This window comes from Culex quinquefasciatus, chromosome 3 (genome assembly GCF_015732765.1).
Source record: "Culex quinquefasciatus strain JHB chromosome 3, VPISU_Cqui_1.0_pri_paternal, whole genome shotgun sequence".
In the NCBI taxonomy this organism is placed as follows: domain Eukaryota; kingdom Metazoa; phylum Arthropoda; class Insecta; order Diptera; family Culicidae; genus Culex; species Culex quinquefasciatus.
In genome coordinates, this window is record NC_051863.1 from 14,982,531 (window position 1) to 15,003,469 (window position 20,939).

The 20,939-nt window shown below is 32.2% G+C and overlaps 1 protein-coding gene across 3 annotated transcripts in view; it reads right to left on the reverse strand.

Annotated features, from left to right (window-relative positions):
• LOC6053665 (serine/threonine-protein kinase minibrain) overlaps positions 1–20,939 on the reverse strand; it is a 91,192-nt gene that overhangs the window by 24,553 nt on the left and 45,700 nt on the right. For all 3 annotated transcript variants that reach the window (XM_038260333.1, XM_038260334.1, XM_038260332.1), the window contains exons 3-4: positions 7,936–8,057; positions 7,732–7,869 (exon numbers count right to left, since the gene is read on the reverse strand). In XM_038260333.1, coding sequence (XP_038116261.1) covers positions 7,732–7,869; positions 7,936–8,057 — 260 coding nt within the window. The remainder of the gene's footprint in view (positions 1–7,731; positions 7,870–7,935; positions 8,058–20,939) is intronic.

Below are 20,939 nucleotides of genomic sequence, written 5' to 3' on the forward strand. Positions count from 1 at the left end.
TGCGGACCAAGTACTTCACTACATATTTAAAAAAAAATATAAAGAAAGTTAAGATTGTCAAAATAAATTTCAAAAGCTGAGCTTTTCATATTTTTGCCAAAACTATTCAGCATTTCCAACACACGCCAAACCAAACCCAATCCTCGAGACTGACTGACTGCAGTCCAAATTCCGAGTTTCCAGCACGAAGGCTGCTGCTGCTGCTGTTGCCAACTGAATAACCTTTTCCGAAGCTCTAAACTCCACTGACGATGACGATGATGACGATGATGTCGACAGGCCAGGCCAGGCCGGGAGTCGCCCAAGCAGGATAACACAGCGGAAAGGGCGAGGAAGGCAAAAACTGCGAACTGCAGACTACCCAGACCCAGACTCAGACTCAACTCAACTCGAACCCAAAAGAGGAGAGGCAGAAAAGGACCTGCCGGAAGCTGGAAATCGGGGGACCACCGGCAGGGGAGGGGAGCAAGAAAATCGATACCATTTGGGTGGTTTGGGTTGGGCGCGATGGCGATGATGATGCTGTGGGGAGCTTCTCGTTTCTGGTTGAGCTGAAATGAGTTTCGACGACGACGACGACGACGGCGAGAAGGACGACGATGGGATTCAACGACGTTTGGAAACTTTTGCAAAATGCTCAACGCTTTCGTGGGGAAGGATCGAGATGTGAGTTGCTAGCCAGGACCAGGACCTGTGGAGGAATGGTTGGAACGGGATTTCTCTTTTGTTGGTTTTCCGTTTCAGACATAATTTCCACGGGAAAATGATTGCAGGTAATTCGGAATATGATAATTCAAATTCAATAAAACAACAAAAATAATTAGGGCCAAATATTATATATCACGCCCATTTGGAATGTTAGTCTCGATTTAAATTTTTTGAAAATATTGTTTTCGAAAAGATCGGAACATTTCACGAATGTTTCATATTTTAACATTTTAAATCGGACCATTATTTGCTGCAACTAAGGGTTGTATCAACAATGTTCAAAAAAGCAAAATATAGAGATTTTTTTCAGCTTTTCAAAAATATTTTTTCAAAAGTGGGCCAACATGGGCACTAATTTCAAAAAATGAAAAACTGCAACCATTTTCTAAAAAGTGTATTAAAACAGCTTTAACCCGAAATCGGTGCACTTTATCAAAATTTCACTAAAGTAAATACTTTTTGATTGCAAATTCGATTTTACATCGAAAAATGAAGTTGAAAATTTTTTTGCGAACAATATTTCGATTTTTTGAAAAAAAATAGTATTGATTCAATAATTAATAACTCAGTCGAAGATTTTTTGCACATCCTGGAAATTTCGAAAAAGTTTGCATTTTATGTCCCCTAAAACATATCAGAAAATGAAAAAAGAGTGTTTTTTTGTAAATTAAGTTTTAGTGACAAAAAGTGAAATTAAAAATCACCAACAAATTTTTACCGTGTATAATTTTTTTACCATGTATAATTTTTTCGATTTCGTAGAGAACTACTCTTCTGCTTTTAAACTACCTACAGTCCAGTTATTGAGTGCCCAGTTAAAAAGCAGCTCAGTTGAACCACACCCAGTTATCGAACAAATACTGTTTGAGCAGAATTCGTCAAATTCCAAGCAAATCATTATAGGAATTGAGTTTGGGAAAAAACCAAGGAATCACAGGAACTTCCGACATATTTATGTAATTGATTTTCGGCCTCAAAAATGTTAAATTTCCCTTCAAATTGATATTTTATTATTCTTCGATTTTCAAAAACTTCATTATCTAAATCAAAAAGATGATCGAAATTGGCAGAAAATAAAGCTTAATTCTGACTGAAACTTGAAAAAACTAGCATTCTCAGATTTATCTGGTAACCCTGCCTCTAACACTAACTAAAAGAGTCTGAAAATTTACCAAAAAATAATTTTTGGACCAAATTTGAATCTAAAATAACACAGAAAAAAATCATGATAATATTACATCTGGGCAGGGGTACATCTTTTATGTCAGAAAAAATGTGTAATTTTACCTCTAAAAATGTGTAATTTTATCACTTTTCTGTTGTAATGTCGCTTTTTCAGTCTAAATTGAGGTTAAAATTACATCCTAAAATGTGTCATATTCAACCTTCCAAAATACACCTTCCAAATTTTCACATTTTTTACTGGGAAAGCATTGAAAAGATTTTTTTTTTTGTCAATTTTGGCTGTGTTTTTGACTAATTGCTCCATGTGTGCTCTCTTGTGACAAGTCCTATCTTTTTACAGCAGACGTCTCACAAGATAGCACACAAGCGACGTAATGTTCCCTTCTTTTTATGTCAAAATAAGTAAATTTATGTTAAAAAACGTGAAGAACATGAGAATAAATACACAGTAAAAAAAATGTAAATTTGGAAGCTGTAATTTTGGAAGGTTGAATATTACCTCTTTTATGATGTAATTTTACCTCAATTTAGACTGAAAAAGTGATATTACACCAGAAAATTGATAAAACTACACATTTTCAGAGGTAAAATTACACCTTTTTCCTGACATAAAAGATGTACCCCTTCCCAGATGTAATATTACCATGATTTTTTTTCTGTGTAAAAAAATTGCTAGAAAAATGATAAAAAAAAGTTGTAGAAGAAGCCTAATACCACCAATAAAAAAAATCTAAAAAAGATAAATGCATATCAAAATAAAAAAAAATAATGAAAAAAAAAATAAAACAAGAAAGGTAAACATTTTGCTTCAAACAAATTTCGTAAAGAGAATTCGAGAAAAAAAACATTAAAACATTGATTTTTTTTTTAATTTAACGTTTAATCACAAAAATCACGCAAAATTACAATTTTTTTTTTATATGTTTTTGATAACTAAATGCCATATTTTGAGACAAGTGATCAAAATTCTTTTGGCCAAGCTATAAATTTTAGAAAATAATATTTTGCAAAAAAAAAAAAAAAATTTGGCTCAAAAAACATAGAATTAAAATTTGGACCAATTGAAGGGTATTGTAACTTTTTGGGTCTACAAAACGTAATTTAACTAAACTGTGCATCTCACCAAATCTGGCAGAAATCTGCTACATGAAAATGATATGTGCTGACATTATTTTCCTCTTAAATTAAAAATAAAGCAATAAATATATTACTCTTCACTTTTTTCTTGGCATATTGCTAGTTGCGAAATAGGTCCAAAATGAGCGAAAAAACCACCACCAAATCTCTTCAATTGTTAATTAAAGTTACTTTTTCCCTTTTCAAAGGCCATTGAAGAAGTATCTTTAAAAATCACCAAAGCTTTCAACCAACTAGAAGGTAGGTCGAAAATAGGCACATTGAAGATCGGATCCTAGGATCAATAGACCCAAAATAGGGGTAAAACATGTTTTAGTTTGTCTTGCTCATACAACGATTGTCACAAATGTTATTAATTACGAGCATTAGCATTTAAAAAAAAACCAACTTATTTGTGTAATATAAGCTAGGTTGTCTATAGCAGCCTTTGAGAAAGCATCAAATTAAAAGTGCGATTTGCTTAGTGGGTCCAAAATAGGGACCAATATCCTATCTCAGAGAGAAAAATGATGTGGTTTTCTGAGTGTCAACTGAGTGTTCGCGATCGATTTCCGATGTCAGAAAGATCTTTCAAATACAGTTTTTTCAAATTTTGGAAGCAGAGTCTAAGTTTTCAAAAGGTTGAAATTATGTTGTTGTCCAATTTCAGGTGAAACTTACTTGAGAATGCCGGGGGAATTTTCCCTTGTCCTCTTAAAAAAGGAGAGCATCAACAATTTCCGTCGACCTAATCCCATATCCTTGGCCTTGTCCCCTGAAGTACCGTAGAGATGGTAGAGACCAAACCTATAATGCTATGATTGGTTTTTACGTTTATTTTTAGAAAAATCAGTACAACCAATCCAATTTTAGAATGAAAAAAAAATATTTGAAGTCAGTTGAAAATTGAACGTAGCATCTTTAAAATTATTTAAAACATTTTTTTCAACCATATTTTCGCTCTTTAACTTTGTTTTCTATAGATTTTAAAAGATTTTTTTAAGTAACTAATTTTCATGTGGAAATTCATTGTGGACGAAACCCATCCCGCAAACTACCGCGATATCGAGTTCCAAGCTCCAACCTTCTCGTCGTCGTGCACAAACAGTGAAGCACGACGACGACGAGACCTGCGATTGGGGTTCGGGTTTGGGGTCCTCTCACCAACACACACACACACACACAGAGTCATAGCGCCCTGCTAACAAAAAGGGATCTTGCCGAAGGGTTTATGCGACGATAAGGAAAGGGGGCAAGACATCGCCGGGCGGGATGTCTGTCTGTTACAGCATCACAATGTTCACAGCATGGTAGAAAGAGAACGCCAGTAGGAAAAAAAGAGCAGTTTGGCAGAAAGGAAAAGGGTAAAGTTGCAGGAAAAGCTGCAAGGATTCTGGGGAATTTTACAGTCTACTCTTAAATTGATACATTTTTTAAATTTCAAAGGTCAAATCTAATTTAGAATACATATTAATAATCATGCGCATAAAACACTCTGCTTCGAAGAAATAGTTCAAAATTATGGACTCTTATTTGGCAGTAACGGAAGAGTTTTCAGATTCAAGTGATGTGAGGAATTCACATTGCAATTCCAATATTGAAGGGTTAAACAGTGCGTTGGATATGTGTGTGTTCGTGCATGTGTTTGCGAGGAATGCGTGCCCGTCCAATATCGAATATGTCAACCGCGCTGAAGTGGAAAAAATATTTCATCTCTTGAAGCTATACATTGATTCAAATGGAAAAATCTCTAATTCAACTTTAAGTTCTAGTATATGAGGGACATCCATAAACCCCGTAAACTATATTTTTTTTTAATTTCAAAACTTTAGCTCAACGGCCTGATAGTCGTGTGGGCTAAGGCGAAGCAATCTCAGTTTGGGGTAGGTTGAAATCCCGCAGAATTAGAATATTGTTTTGGAATAAAATAATTTTATTTGTACAAAAAAAACTGAACAATAAGTGTGTAATTTTACATTATTTTTCTCGCGAAAATGTTTTACATGCAATTTTACTTTCGCATTTTTGTAGACTTTTTACTTGTTTTCTGTGAAATCCCATTTATAATTGAAAGAAATATGGCTGTTTTTTTCGGCTATTCAAAAAGTTTAAAACAAAAAAATCTCGAAAAAAAAACATTAAAATTACTCTAAAATAAATCAGCTAAAAAAGTATATTTTCGAGTAATTCTTACGTTTTTGCGAGTTTTTTTTTTTTTTTTTTTTTGTTTATTGAATGAAACTTTGTCCATACACTCACTATTTCCAAAGAAGCCAAAATGGGCATGTGAATATTCAACAATCTGTACCTTGAGCAGGGGTTTTTTGATAGATTTGGTGTCTTCAGCAAAGTTGTAAGTTACGATCTGTACACGGAAAAAAATGTTTTTTTTATTTGACTTTTTATTATTTTAATTTTATAGCAACTTTTGCGACAGAGTTTACGGTGGTGCAAAATTTGTATAAAAAGATATGAAAAATAGTTATTTTTTGATAAAAAAAAATCAAAGCTGTTCAAACCATTAAATTAAATTTTCATTTCAACAATATTTTACAAAGAAAAGGATCCAAAAAAACATTGAACATTGATAGGTTTACCAAACAATTTATTTTGTTGTTCCTAACAGCTTTTTGGCACTTGTATAAAAATTTAACTGGACAAATAGCTGTTTTTTTTTTCATATTTTGAATTGGATGAAACTTTGTCCATGCATTTCCAAAAAGGCCAAAAAGGGCATGTGAATATTCAACAATCTGTATCTTGAGAACGGATTTTCTGATAGATTTAGTGTCTTCGGCAAAGTTGTAGGTTACGATTTGTACACGGAAAAAAATCTTTTGTTCTTTATTTGGTAATTTTGGTTAGTTGATCATTTTTAAAAAAATTGATATTTTTCAGATGACGAAAAATTGAAACTTTTGCGACGGAGTTTACGGTGGTGCAAAATATGTTTCTTGAAGAAAAAAAAAACAAAACAAAAATATGCTCAAACTAAATTTTAAAAATTATTCTTAAGATGCAATGACCGACATTTTAAGGTATAAGTTTCAGAAAAAAAAATAGTTTTTTGCATTTCAAAAATATTTTCCGACGGAAAGCATTAAAAAAAACATTGAAAGGCTGAAATAATCCAGCAATTTACATTTTTGATACTGTTAATCGATTGCTGGTTGCTAAGAAAGGCAGCCTTTTTTTAATTTTGTGAAAAATGTTTTTATTTTCTTTTTTCCCATTTTTCAACTCGGAATCGAATCTATTGGTTTGATTTTCAATGTTAAAAACGAAAATTTATTTCGAATCATTAAAATAAACACAGAAAAAAAAATCATGGTAATATTACATCTGGGAAGGGGTACATCTTTTATGTCAGAAAAAAGGTGTAATTTTACCTCTGGAAATGTGTAATTTTACCACTTTTCTGGTGTAAATTGAGGTAAATTACATCATAAAAGAGGTAATGTTCAACCTTCCAAAATTACAGCTTCCAAATTTACATTATTTTTTTCTGAGAAGACAATTTTTTGAATGGGCAACACGTACACGTTAATGACAGATAGTGGGGGAAGCAAAAACACTACTGAAATTTTATGTTTTGCAATGCGGGTATTGCTTAATAAGAAATTTTTCATAGATTCAAATTGCAACAGTACACATAAAAAAATCATGGTTATATTACATCTATAGAAGGGGACATCTTTCATGTCAAAAAAAATGTGTAAAATTATCTCTGAAAATGTGCAATTTTAACACTTTTTTTGGTGTAATGACACTTTTTCAGTCTAAATTGAAGTAAAATTACATCATAAAAGAGATAATATTCTACCTTCCAAAATTGCACCTTAAAAATTTACGCAATTTTCACTGTGTACTTTCTTAATTGTTTTTTTAAGTAATATATAATCTAAAAAAAATGTTAAAAATAATTTAATTCGCTCGTATAAATCAAAACATTTGAGACGCAAGGCAAGTTTTATCAACTGTTTTTAGGTCAAGTTTGAGACAAATTTCTTTACATGGAAAGCATAAAGAACCTAAAAATCAAAAAAAAAATATTGCCCATCAAAAATAAAAATCGACTAATTGCCTATTAAATGCTTACAAAAGGACACTCAAATGCAGTTTATTATCTCGCTTTCCTTCCCAGAAAAATCGAGAATCGAGCTCTGATTAACTTTAGTAGGTACATCATTTCGACGGAAGCATCCTAGTCTAGCCTAGCATAGCGGCACAGTAAAAAATTGTGTAAATTCGGAAGGTGTAATTTTTGAAGGTTGAATATTATCTCTTTTATGATGTAATTTTACATCAATTCAGACTGAAAAAGTGGCACTAGAAAAGTGGTAAAATTACACATGTTCGGAGGTAAATTTTTTTTTCACTGTGTAGCTGTGACCAGCCCCGTTGGACGGTTAGATAATGAGATGCTCAAGAGCTGGGTGGCGGCTGGGTCTGGCCGAGAGAGACTCCTCTTGAAAAATTCAATTGCTCTGGCCTCTTGGCGGCGACCGACGGCCCCGGCCGGACCAGTGTGGACCATGGTCATTATTGAGAAATGCACTGTGGCCAGAGTTTCGGCGCTGCTCGTTAAAACGGAACTCTTGGTCAAGGGTCCTTGCGCTAGTCGCCGGGATTTGGACCGTCCATTTTTTTTTCGATTTTATTTTTTGTCAGAACAGCCGAATCCAACCTTTAAAAGCCAAGCCAAAACAGCCTAAAACTCACCTCGTTGATGTGTTTGTAGGTTTTGATCAGGTCGACGCTGAGCTTCCGCAGCGGTGCCGTCGCGGGATCCCGGAAATGCGATGGTATCCGGGCTTGCATCGCCCGGATGTCGGTCGATGATGTAGGACTTATCGAACGCTAGGGGGGGAAAAACAAGTTTCGATTTGACCAGATGATTAAGGGGCTCGTGGCAAATGACGCTACCTGATGTATATCACGATGAACGGCAGGTAAGTGTTCTTCTGTAACCAGTCTTCCGTAGAGCGGCGCGTGGTGCCGCTGCCGCGTTGAGTCAGGAACATTTCCGGATGCATATTGTGCTGCTACTGTAAGCATTGAAGGAGAGAAAGAGACAGAACAAAGTTTGATGAGTATTGAAAACAAGTGATTTGGTCTGGATCTAGAAGAACTCTTTATGCTGCAAAGGTTGGTTAACCGAAACATTTTTTTTTTTATCAATTTTGCCAACATGCCTCAGTTTTAGAATTCTTGAAACAAAAACTGAAATTGGCCTATTTTTAAAATTGAATTCGAAGTTGAAAAATTTAATTTTTGATTGAAAGGATTCATCTTTGATTTCCAAAAAGGTAACCATTTCATAATGTTTAGCTCATTTAGGTTTTTTTTTAAATCATTGAAATAAACTTAATTTATTTCTAATTTTTTTTCCAATGCAATAGAACATGTTATTCCCAAATCTTTTTATAGTTGTGTTCTACTAATCTACAGGGTGGCCGAATTCCCGACTTTTCCAGAACCTCAAAAATTTGGCATTTTTCAAAACAAAAAAAAATGATTGCCAAAACTGTTTATGAAATGTGAACATGGTCCATAAAACATAATTTCTAAATAAATTTGAAAAAAAGCTTTTTTAAATTTAACAAAAACTTAACAAGAAATTTATTTAAAAAAAAACTACTTAAAACACTGAAGCACTCGTAATTTTGACAAAAACAAGAAAATTTAAATATTGTAAACCGGGTTTTTCAACTGGAAAGGGTTTTTTTTTCAAAATTATTATTTTTAAAACTTGTACTGAGGTAGGCCACTCAAAGTCCATGTAATATTTTTGGAAAAAGTTTATTCAATGGTGTTTGAACCAAAAGTTGCGTTGAAAATTCTTACTTTGAATCACGGGGTGACTATGATAGTCATAGTTTTTCTTGTTAAAATCAGATTTAAGATTTTAAAATTTCTTTTCACCACAAAAGGACCATCAATAAGGTTGCTGCTGTAGATTTAGAAAAAAAGCTTTTTAACAAAACACATATAAATTTTAAGTAAAATGGTCAAAAAGTCAGAATTTTGCCGGAAATTTGTTAGAACTAGTTTAAAATTTAATATGAATCGATAATTTTATAAAACAATTATAAAATTATCGATTCATATTAAATTTTAAACTTAATTACAAGCACCAATGAATTTTTTTACATTTTTTATATAATTTGTTCTTTTGAAAATGCTTTTAAATTTGGAGATTTTTTTGAATTATTTTTCAAAAACACATATTTATATCATAAAAACTTATTTTATTTCCCTAATGGAAAATTGTCCAAAGAATCCGAAAAAAGCATTCCGTTATCCAAATCGACATCATATTCCTTGAGAAAATCAAGAAACTTTGAGAATATTAAAATGAAACTATCCATCGACATTTTCTTAATTGTAGTTAACTATCTTTTAAAACATTTCAATATGTTATGAAAACTTCGGCTTGAAGTACTTTGAACACTTCTCAAACACGGTCAGTATGATTCCATACCATTCCGTACGTGTTTGATTTGTACTTGTCATTTTGCTGAAAAATCTGAAAACTATCAAAGTCACCCCGTTTTACGGTAATCCAAAATAATAAACAAAAAACCCAAAGAATACATAAGATTCTGTGATTCTATTTAAACATTCAGTTTTTGTTCTTAGTTTAGTCAAAAAGTAAAAAATAACATTTTTTGAAATACTCAAACAGAAAAAACTTTTTTTCCTTTCTTATGTTTTGTATTTGATATCTAGGGGAACTATACCCTTTCTCAGCCTATTTCTATTATCGGCCTATCAGCACTTTGATCATGAATTACAGCTTTCATGAAGTGTTTTTGACTGTTCCAAAGTAATAAATAGCTCAAATAAAAGTGAGCAAGCAACTTTCCATTGTTGATATATCTGAAAATGTTGATTTAATAGCGGAAAACGGCAAAAGTGATGAGAATTGGTCGAACGGCTTAGAGTGATTAAAATGGACATATTTCCCCTAATTCTGAAAAAAAAATGATTTTTTAATAAGTCAGTATTTTAATGTATTACAAAAATTTAAGTTACATTTTTTTCATTTTTTTAAACTAAAAAATGTATCTCTTAGTTGATTTTTTTTTTAATTTCAGGTTATTTTACGTGTTGTCATTCAAATAGTAAAGAACAGAAAACAACATTTTCGCAACAGTTTTGTTTAAAAAAGTTTCCAATCAATTGGTTCTGAACTCAAATCAACAAAACCGAAAATATTAGATAAAAAATGAAAGGAACTTTGAATTTGTTGTTAAGTGCTGAAAACGAATTGAGTGTATCTGTATTGAAAATTAAGCAAATATTACAAAAATTTTCAAAAGATATAAAATAATTTTCAAACAAGAATTCTTGCGATTCTAGACATTTCCCGATTATTTTTACAGAAAATCACAAATTTCCGACTTTTTCGATTTTTTTTTGCGAATTTTGGCGAATTCCAGACTTTTTCGAGACTTTAACGATTTCCCGACTGAGTTGCCACCCTGCACTGTCCCAGAGTATGCTTGCGGTAGGAGATTGCAAAAATGAGCATGGTTTTATCAAATTGAATTGATTATCATAAATTTGCACTAACAAATTGAAGATTAATATAAATATCGTCAAATATTTACAATATCTTCGCACCTGTGAGACCAAGAGACACATTAACTTTGAAAAATATTTGCAAAGGCATAAAAACAAAATTATGAATTTTATAACTGTTTGAAAAATTTTATGTCAAAAAAATTACCCTCTAGAAAGGTGTAAATTTACATTTTTTATGTGAAACTTTACTATTTCCACATAAATTTAGGTAAAATTGCATAAAAAAGGTAATACATATGAGCAATTCTCTACGAAATCGGTCTTTTTTCTTCAATTTTAATTTTTGTATTTTTTAATCCGACTGAAATTTTTTTGGTGCCTTCGGTATGCCCAAACAAGCCATTTTGCATCATTAGTTTGTCCATATAATTTTCCATACAAATTTGGCAGATGTCCATACAAAAATGATGTATGAAAATTCAAAAATCTATATCTTTTGAAGGATTTTTTTTGATCGATTTGGTGTCTTCGGCAAAGTTGTAGGTATGGATATGGACTACACTGGAAAAAATAATACACGGTAAAAAAATTTGGTGATTTTTTTATTTAACTTTTTATCACTAAAACTTGATTTACAAAAAAACACTACTTTTATTTTTTTTATTTTTTGATATGTTTTAGAGGACATAAAATGCCAACTTTTCAGAAATTTCCAGGTTGTGCAAAAAATCATTGACCGAGTTATGAATTTTTTAATCAATACTGATTTTTTCAAAAAATCGAAATTTTGGTCGTAACAAATTTTCAACTTCATTTTTCGGTGTAAAATCATATTTGCAATCAAAAAGTACTTTAGTGAAATTTTGATATAGTGCACCGTTTTCAAGTTATAACCATATTGAAGTGACTTTTTTGAAAATAGTCGCAGTTTTTCATTTTTTAAATTTTTGAAAAGCTGAGAAAATTCGCTATATTTTACTTCTTCGGACTTTGTTGATACGATCTTTAGTTGCTGAGATATTGCAATGCAAAGGTTTAAAAAAAACAGGAAAATTGATGTTTTCTAAGTCTCACCCAAACAACCCACCATTTTCTATCGTCAATATCTCAGCAACTAATGGTCCGATTTTCAATGTTGATGTATGAAACAGTTGTGAAATTTTCCGATCTTTTCGAAAAAAATATTTTCAAAATTTTCAAATCAAGAGTAACATTTCAAAAAGACCAAACATTCAATATCACGCCCTTTTGATATGTTAGTCTTGATTTAAAATTTTTGAAAATATTTTTTTCGAAAAGATCGGAAAATTTTACGAATGTTTCATATTTTAAGATTGTAAATCGGACCATTAGTTGCTGAGATATCGACATTGAAAAATGGTGGGTTGTTTGGGTGAGTCTTAGAAAACATCAATTTTCCTGTTTTTAAACCTTTGCATGGCAATTTCTCAGCAACTAAGGGTCGTATCAACAAAGTCCGAAAAAGCAAAATATAGAGAATTTTCTCAGCTTTTCAAAAATATTTTTTTCAAAACTGGGCAAACATGTGCACTAATTTAAAAAAATGAAAAACTGCGACTATTTTCAAAAAAGTCACTTAATTATGGCTATAACTTGAAAACGGTGCACTTTATCAAAATTTCACTTAAGTACTTTTTGATTGCAAATTTGATTTTACATCGAAAAATGAAGTTAAAAAATTTTTACGACCAAAATTTCGATTTTTTGAAAAAATCAGTATTCATTAAAAAAAATCATAACTCGGTCAATGATTTTTTGCACAACCTGGAAATTTCTGAAAAGTTGGCATTTTATGTCCTCTAAAACATATCAAAAAATAAAAAAAATTAAAAATAGTGTTTTTTTGTAAATCAAGTTTTAGTGATAAAAAGTTGAATAAAAAAATCACCATTTTTTTACCGTGTATTATTTTTTTTCAGTGTAGTCCGTACCATACCTACAACTTTGCCCAAGACACCAAATCGATCAAAAAATTCCTTCAAAAGATACAAATTTTTGAATTTTCATACATCATTTTTGTATGGACAGCTGCCAAATTTGTATGGAAAATTATATGGACAAACTAATGATGCAAAATGGCTTCTTTGGGCATAACGAAGGCACCAAAAAAGTTTCAGTCGGATTAAAAAATACAAAAAAATCGAATGACCGAAATCCTAGAGAACTGCTCAAATGTTTCGACCTTATAAAATTATCATTCTTTTCATAACTTTTTTACTGTGAGTTTTTTTTAACTCACGGATTTGTTTCTAGTTCTGATTTTTATAAACTTCTGTAAACTGTCTTCTAGCAAATAATTTTTAGAAAAGAATACCTAAATTTCCGCAAAGACCAAATTTTCAGCTTAAGAAAATATTCCTCCATCAAAAATACAAAATAAGCTTCCAACGTAAAGTTTGTTTTCGATTCCAAAGCCACAAACCTTTGCCGAAAACGCGCGTCATTTCACGCGCGCACCTGTTCGCCAAACAATCATTGCCCCCCAGCAACAGCAGCAGTCATTTTTGTTTCGTCCAAGGTACAGGTGAGAAAGCAGAAAACGAAAAAGAGAGCAAAAATAATACACGCACACGTCTGTATTTGTGTGATGCCTTCACAAAACATAATTGAGTTGAAAAAGTTATCACAATTTGAAAAAAAAACATATTTTTTTTGTTTTATCCGTAGTTTAGTAATCATTTAAAATAATTTTTTAATCTTAGTTAAAAATATAAATGAAAACATGAAAATATTAAATAAAGGCTCGTTTAAAATTAATCCCATTTTATCAGTGAAGAGCTCTGTTCGATATTACAAAAAATAAAGCACGTGTCTTTGCTCCGATATGGATGATGACACAAAGCTCCCTCCTGATTCTTTAGTCTTCCCAACCAACCATACTCACACTAACAGAAAAGGCAAGACAAAAATCAAACTTCTTCTGCCCGTTGAGCGCCCAGCAAAGATCGAAGTTCGTTAACCTTATTTCCGGTTCAATTATTTTGCCTTCTCCCGCCTCCCTTCTGTGTTTTTCTGTTGTTGTTTTTTCGTCTTCTTTTCTTTTTGGTTCGGTTTAGTTCGTTTGCTCAGTTTGGCAGCTCCCTTTTCTGGTGTGATTCTATACACACTTCTGGAGCTGTTGCTGTCGATGTGTGATGTAGGCAGAGTGAGAGGAGAGGGAGAGAAACCAATTTTTGTGACTTCATATTCGAAGGAATGGGTTAAAAGGGAATGATATTTGACTTTTCAGAGTTCAGGGCAGTGTGAAAACAAAGAAAATGTTTTTTAAACAATAAAAAAATGAATAAGACTTGAATTTAATTCCTCTATCTAAAACGTATTATTTAATTTATTATAAAACAGTCCAGACTCAAATTTAATGCATTATTTTTTTTTTTTTTTGAAAATGCCACTGACCATTTAATTTTTAATGCTAACAATGTTTTTAATAAATGTTAATGTATTTTTTTGATTTTATAAAAACACATTCTAGTTCAAAAAATAAATGTGCCTGTACTTTTTTTTCAAACATTTTTTTTGAAATTTTTAAAATCAAGACTAACAATTTAAATGGGCGTAATATTCAATGTTTGGCCCTTTTAAAATGTTAGACTTGATTTAAAAAAATTCAAAATATATTTTTCGAAAAGATCGGAAAATTTCACGAATGTTTCATGATTTAACATTGAAAATTTGACCATTAGTTGCTGAGATATCGACATTAGAGAATTGTGAGTTGTTTTGGTGAGAAAACTACAATTTTCGTGTTTCTATTCAAATTTTAAGAACTTTTAAAAAAAATATTTCTAGAAATGGTCACTCATGGTCACTATTTTTAAAAATTGAAAAACTGCAAATATTTAGGTAAAATCAAACTTTCGGTGGCTATATCTTGAAAACGGACCTCTTTATCAAAAAATCTGTACAGTACTTTTCGATTGCAAATTCAATGTTGCATTAAAAAATAATGTCAAATTTGTTTTTGCATGAAATTCCGATTTTTTCCAAAAATCATTATTTTTTCAAAAATTCATAACTCGGCGGCAGATTTTTTGACCATGTTTCTCTATGGCTAAAAAGTTGCGGTTTTATGTCCCCTAAAACATATCAAAAAATCTCGAAAATAAAAAAAACACGTATTTTGGGAAATTGAGTTTTTGTGAAAAAAATTTGATTAAAAAATCTGCAATTTTTTTCCGTATACCTATTTTTTCTCAATAGTCAACAATACCTACAACTTTGCCGAGACACCAAATTGATCAGAAAATTCACTCAAAAGTTACAGCTGTTTGAATATTTACATACCATTTTTGTATGGACAGCAGTCAAAATTGTATGGAGACTTGTATGGGTGAACCAATGATGCAAAAAAGCTTATTTGGTCATAGGGAAGGCCCCCACAAAGTTTAAGCCAAATAAAAAAATACAAATAACATCCATTTCCGGTTTTGGTGGAGAATTGCTCACATGAACAGTTTTTGGAAGAGGTTTTTTTTACAGATACACGAAAAAGAAATAAGACACAGGGTTGAAGAATGGACATAAAATTATTCAAATTAAAAAAAAAAATAAACATTTATAAAAACACATTCTTGTTCCTGAAATATTTCAAATGTGGGTAGTTCTTTTGAATAAAATATGAAAAAAAGTTTAAATTTAATAAATTAATTCAATTTCTAACATTAACAGTTTTTGAAAAAAGTGTCTGACATATTTTCTAGATTTTCTCTAATTTAAAGTTTTTTTTTTTAATTTTTACAGATACACGAAAAAGAAATAAGACATGGGGTTGAAGATTGGACATAAAAATATTCAAAATAAATAAAACACAAACAATTGATAATTAAATTTCTGAAAGAAAAAAAGGGGAAACTACACATTAAAAATTTGGAAGGTTCAATATTACATATTTTATGATGTAATTTTACCTTACCTAAAATTACACATATTTTCTGACATGAAAGATGTCCCCTTCCCAGATGTAATATTACCATGATTTTCTCTACTGTGTAATGAAGTTTTTTTTATAAACCTCCTAGAAATCAAAATGCATGAGAAAATTTTGCATTGAAGGATTATTGCTGGATTTTTTGCAAATAATTTGTATCAAATTTGTTAAATTTTCCAATAGCATAAGTGTGTTATTAGACTTATGGATAATTACACATTTTTCTGACATTAAAAATATTTTTTATTATGTGAGAGTAGACATTTATTCATCAAAATTTACGAGTTTTGAAATGTTTTTTTTTTCTCCAATTATAAAGTTTCACCCATAGTTAGAATTTACATCCATACCACTCTACTATTTCAAAATAATTGAACTAAACAGTCTAGAATTACACACCAAGTTTGTTGACCGAAATCAGCAATTTATAAATTTGTAAGTTTAGATCGACAGTTATGTCAAAATTAACAAAAATGTCCGAAAATCGATCGTTACGATGAACTTCGTAACCGAATATCGGTTTGTTCTTTCATTATTTTGTAATTTTCAGTTGCAAGATTCAGTTAATTTGGGTTATAATTCATAAAAATCCATAGAGAAATCATTTAAATTATAAATTTTAATGTCATGTATCTTTACACTAAAAATAACGACATCCATTAAATTCTAGACAAAAGGTTCGACACAGTGGTCGTGCAAAATGTTGCCCCACCAACACTTTCGTCAGCACTTTTACACTCCACTACACATTGGAGTATTCTTCGTTAGTGGTGGTGGTGGTGACGGTGATGGAAGAAATTGTCTGCTGACACACAGTTATAAACAAAATCCGCGCAACGTACCATAAGTGCGCTGCGCATTCTTCGCATTCCTTGGCGGTTGTTGTTGCCTACCGGGGTTTTTTTTTTGTCACAATTTTTACGTTTTTTTGCTTTTACATTTGTTTTCTGGAATTTATTATCCAATTTATTTTACATTATTACCATGCAAAAATCTTGTACCTTAAAAAAATTATCCATTTTTGCAAAAATAATCTTTAATTTTACTTATATTTTGGTTCATTAAAAAAATAATGGCTCATAAGAGCAATTCTCTACGAAATCGGTCTTTTTTCTTCAATTTTAATTTTTGTATTTTTTAATCCGGCTGAAACTTTTTTGGTGCCTTCGGTATGCCCAAAGAAGCCATTTTGCATCATTAGTTTGTCCATATAATTTTCCATACAAATTCGGCAGCTGTCCATACAAAAATGATGTATGAAAATTCAAAAATCTGTATCTTTTGAAGGAATTTTTGATCGATTTGGTGTCTTCGGCAAAGTTGTAGGTATGGATACGGACTACACTGGAAAAAATAATACACGGTAAAAAAAAATTTGGTGATTTTTTTATTTAACTTTTTATCACTAAAACTTGATTTACAAAAAAACACTATTTTTAATTTTTTTTATTTTTTGATATGTTTTAGAAGACATAAAATGCCAACTTTTCAGAAATTTCCAGGTTGTGCAAAAAATCACTGACCGAGTTATGAATTTTTTAATCAATACTGATTTTTTCAAAAAATCGAAATTTTGGTCGTAAAAATTTTTCAACTTCATTTTTCGATGTAAAATCAAATTTGCAATCAAAAAGTACTTTACTAAAATTTTGATAAAGTGCACCGTTTTCAAGTTATAGCCATATTTAAGTGACTTTTTTGAAAATAGTCGCAGTTTTTCATGTTTTTAAATTAGTGCACATGTTTGCCCAGTTTTGAAAAAAATATTTTTGAAAAGCTGAGAAAATTCTCTATATTTTGCTTATTCGGACTATGTTGATACGACCTTTAGTTGCTGAGATATTGCAATGCAAAGGTTTAAAAACAGGAAAATTGATGTTTTCTAAGTTTCACCCAAACAACCCACCATTTTCTATCGTCAATATCTCAGCAACTAATGGTCCGATTTTCAATGTTAATATATGAAACAATTGTGAAATTTTCCGATCTTTTCGAAAAAAATATTTTTGGAATTTTCAAATCAAGACAAACATTTTAAAAGGGCGTAATATTGAATGTTTGGCCTTTGTGAAATGTTAGTCTTGATTTGAAAATTCCAAAAATATTTTTTTCGAAGAGATCGGAAAATTTCACAAATGTTTCACATATTAACATTGAAAATCGGACCATTAGTTGCTGAGATATTGACGATAGAAAATGGTGGGTTGTTTGGGTGAAACTTAGAAAACATCAATTTTCCTGTTTTTAAACCTTTGCATTGCAATATCTCAGCAACTAAAGGTCGTATCAACAAAGTCCAAATAAGCAAAATATAGAGAATTTTCTCAGCTTTTCAAAAATATTTTTTTCAAAACTGGGCAAACATGTGCACTAATTTAAAAAAATGAAAAACTGCGACTATTGCATGAGCATGAGCATGAGCATGGTTGACTGCCAATGAGCTGCTACTCCGTTATTGACAGATCAGCTGAAGTTAAACAATGAATCAAAAATGATCAGTGGGAGCCAACCATCCGTTCACTGTTTAACCTCTGAAGATCCCTACTTTATTAGTCAATACCGGCGCCCTCCCAAGAAGCCTGCAGTTCAACGAAAGGGAGGAATGTTAGTCCGATAGTTGAAGTTGCAGACTCATCAAGCACACAGTTTTTCGCTATATACTTGTTGATACCGCTTGAGACCGTTGAATCCACAGCATCTCCTTCAAGCATCACGTGATTATTATTTTTGGGTTAGTAGGATAAGGTATTGGCTTTTCGATGCCTCCCGAGCTACGATGCTATGGGGAGGACTTTCATAACAGACCCGTCGGCGAGCCTTCCGAGCAACGATGCTATGGGAAGGTCTTTTGGTTAACACACAAAGTCACTCACACACAATTATTTCACTCCACTATTAATTAATCCAAAATGTCAGTGCGTCTTTCGATCATTATATAGAAATGGCTTTTTCACCATTAGAAATAAAACCTTATTCAAAACATTATACACAATTTACCCGACGCCGTGCCTTCCGATCAACGATGATATAGGAAGGGCTTTGAAAATCACAAAACAATTAATAAAGATCTCAAAAAAAAAAAAAATTACAAAAAAAATCACAAAAAACACCAATTACTCAACGAAAATTACGCTCAAGATACAAATAATTCAGTAGGTCATGCTATTATTCGATCACCACAATCACTCACCCCTAACGAACAGCGACACAAGAGCACACAAAAAAAAATAACCTGCATCATCACAATTTCGCGTCCCCACTTCCAGCGCACCAATGATGCTATTATTCGATTAGCACAATCACTCATCCGATACGAACAGCGACAAAAAAGCACACAAAAAAATTAACCTGTATAATCACGACTTCGCGTCCCCACTTCCAGCGCACCAATGATGCTATTATTCGATTAGCACAATCACTCATCCGATACGAACAGCGACAAAAAAGCACACAAAAAAATTAACCTGTATAATCACGACTTCGCGTCCCCACTTCCAGCGCACCAATGATGCTATTATTCGATTAGCACAATCACTCATCCGATACGAACAGCGACAAAAAAGCACACAAAAAAATTAACCTGTATAATCACGACTTCGCGTCCCCACTTCCAGCGCACCAATGATGCTATTATTCGATTAGCACAATCACTCATCCGATACGAACAGCGACAAAAAGCACACAAAAAATTAACCTGTATAATCACGATTTCGCGTCCCCACTTCCAGCGCACCAATGATGCTATTATTCGATTAGCACAATCACTCATCCGATACGAACAGCGACAAAAAAGCACACAAAAAAATTAACCTGTATAATCACGATTTCGCGTCCCCACTTCCAGCGCACCAATGATGCTATTATTCGATTAGCACAATCACTCATCCGATACGAACAGCGACACAAAAGCACACAAAAAAATTAACCTGAATAATCACGACTTCGCGTCCCCACTTCCAGCGCACCAATGATGCTATTATTCGATTAGCACAATCACTCATCCGATACGAACAGCGACAAAAAGCACACAAAAAATTAACCTGTATAATCACGACTTCGCGTCCCCACTTCCAGCGCACCAATGATGCTATTATTCGATTAGCACAATCACTCATCCGATACGAACAGCGACAAAAAAGCACACAAAAAAATTAACCTGTATAATCACGATTTCGCGTCCCCACTTCCAGCGCACCAATGATGCTATTATTCGATTAGCACAATCACTCATCCGATACGAACAGCGACACAAAAGCACACAAAAAAATTAACCTGAATAATCACGACTTCGCGTCCCCACTTCCAGCGCACCAATGATGCTATTATTCGATTAGCACAATCACTCATCCGATACGAACAGCGACACAAAAGCACACAAAAGAATTAACCTGTATAATCACGACTTCGCGTCCCCACTTCCAGCGCACCAATGATGCTATTATTCGATTAGCACAATCACTCATCCGATACGAACAGCGACAAAAAAGCACACAAAAAAATTAACCTGTATAATCACGACTTCGCGTCCCCACTTCCAGCGCACCAATGATGCTATTATTCGATTAGCACAATCACTCATCCGATACGAACAGCGACAAAAAGCACACAAAAAATTAACCTGTATAATCACGACTTCGCGTCCCCACTTCCAGCGCACCAATGATGCTATTATTCGATTAGCACAATCACTCATCCGATACGAACAGCGACAAAAAGCACACAAAAAATTAACCTGTATAATCACGACTTCGCGTCCCCACTTCCAGCGCACCAATGATGCTATTATTCGATTAGCACAATCACTCATCCGATACGAACAGCGACACAAAAGCACACAAAAAAATTAACCTGTATAATCACGACTTCGCGTCCCCACTTCCAGCGCACCAATCAAAAAATATTTTTTTCAAAACTGGGCAAACATGTGCACTAATTTAAAAAAATGAAAAACTGCGACTATTTTCAAAAAAGTCACTTAAATATGGCTATAACTTGAAAACGGTGCACTTTATCAAAATTTCAGTAAAGTACTTTTTGATTGCAAATTTGATTTTACATCGAAAAATGAAGTTGAAAAATTTTTACGACCAAAATATCGATTTTTTGAAAAAATCAGTATTGATTAAAAAATTCATAACTCGGTCAGTGATTTTTTGCACAACCTGGAAATTTCTGAAAAGTTGGCATTTTATGCCTTCTAAAACATATCAAAAATTAAAAAAATTAAAAATAGTGTTTTTTTGTAAATCAAGTTTTAGTGATAAAAAGTTAAATAAAAAAATCACCAAATTTTTTTTACCGTGTATTATTTTTTCCAGTGTAGTCCGTATCCATACCTACAACTTTGCCGAAGACACCAAATCGATCAAAAATTCCTTCAAAAGATACAGATTTTTGAATTTTCATACATCATTTTTGTATGGACAGCTGCCGAATTTGTATGGAAAATTAT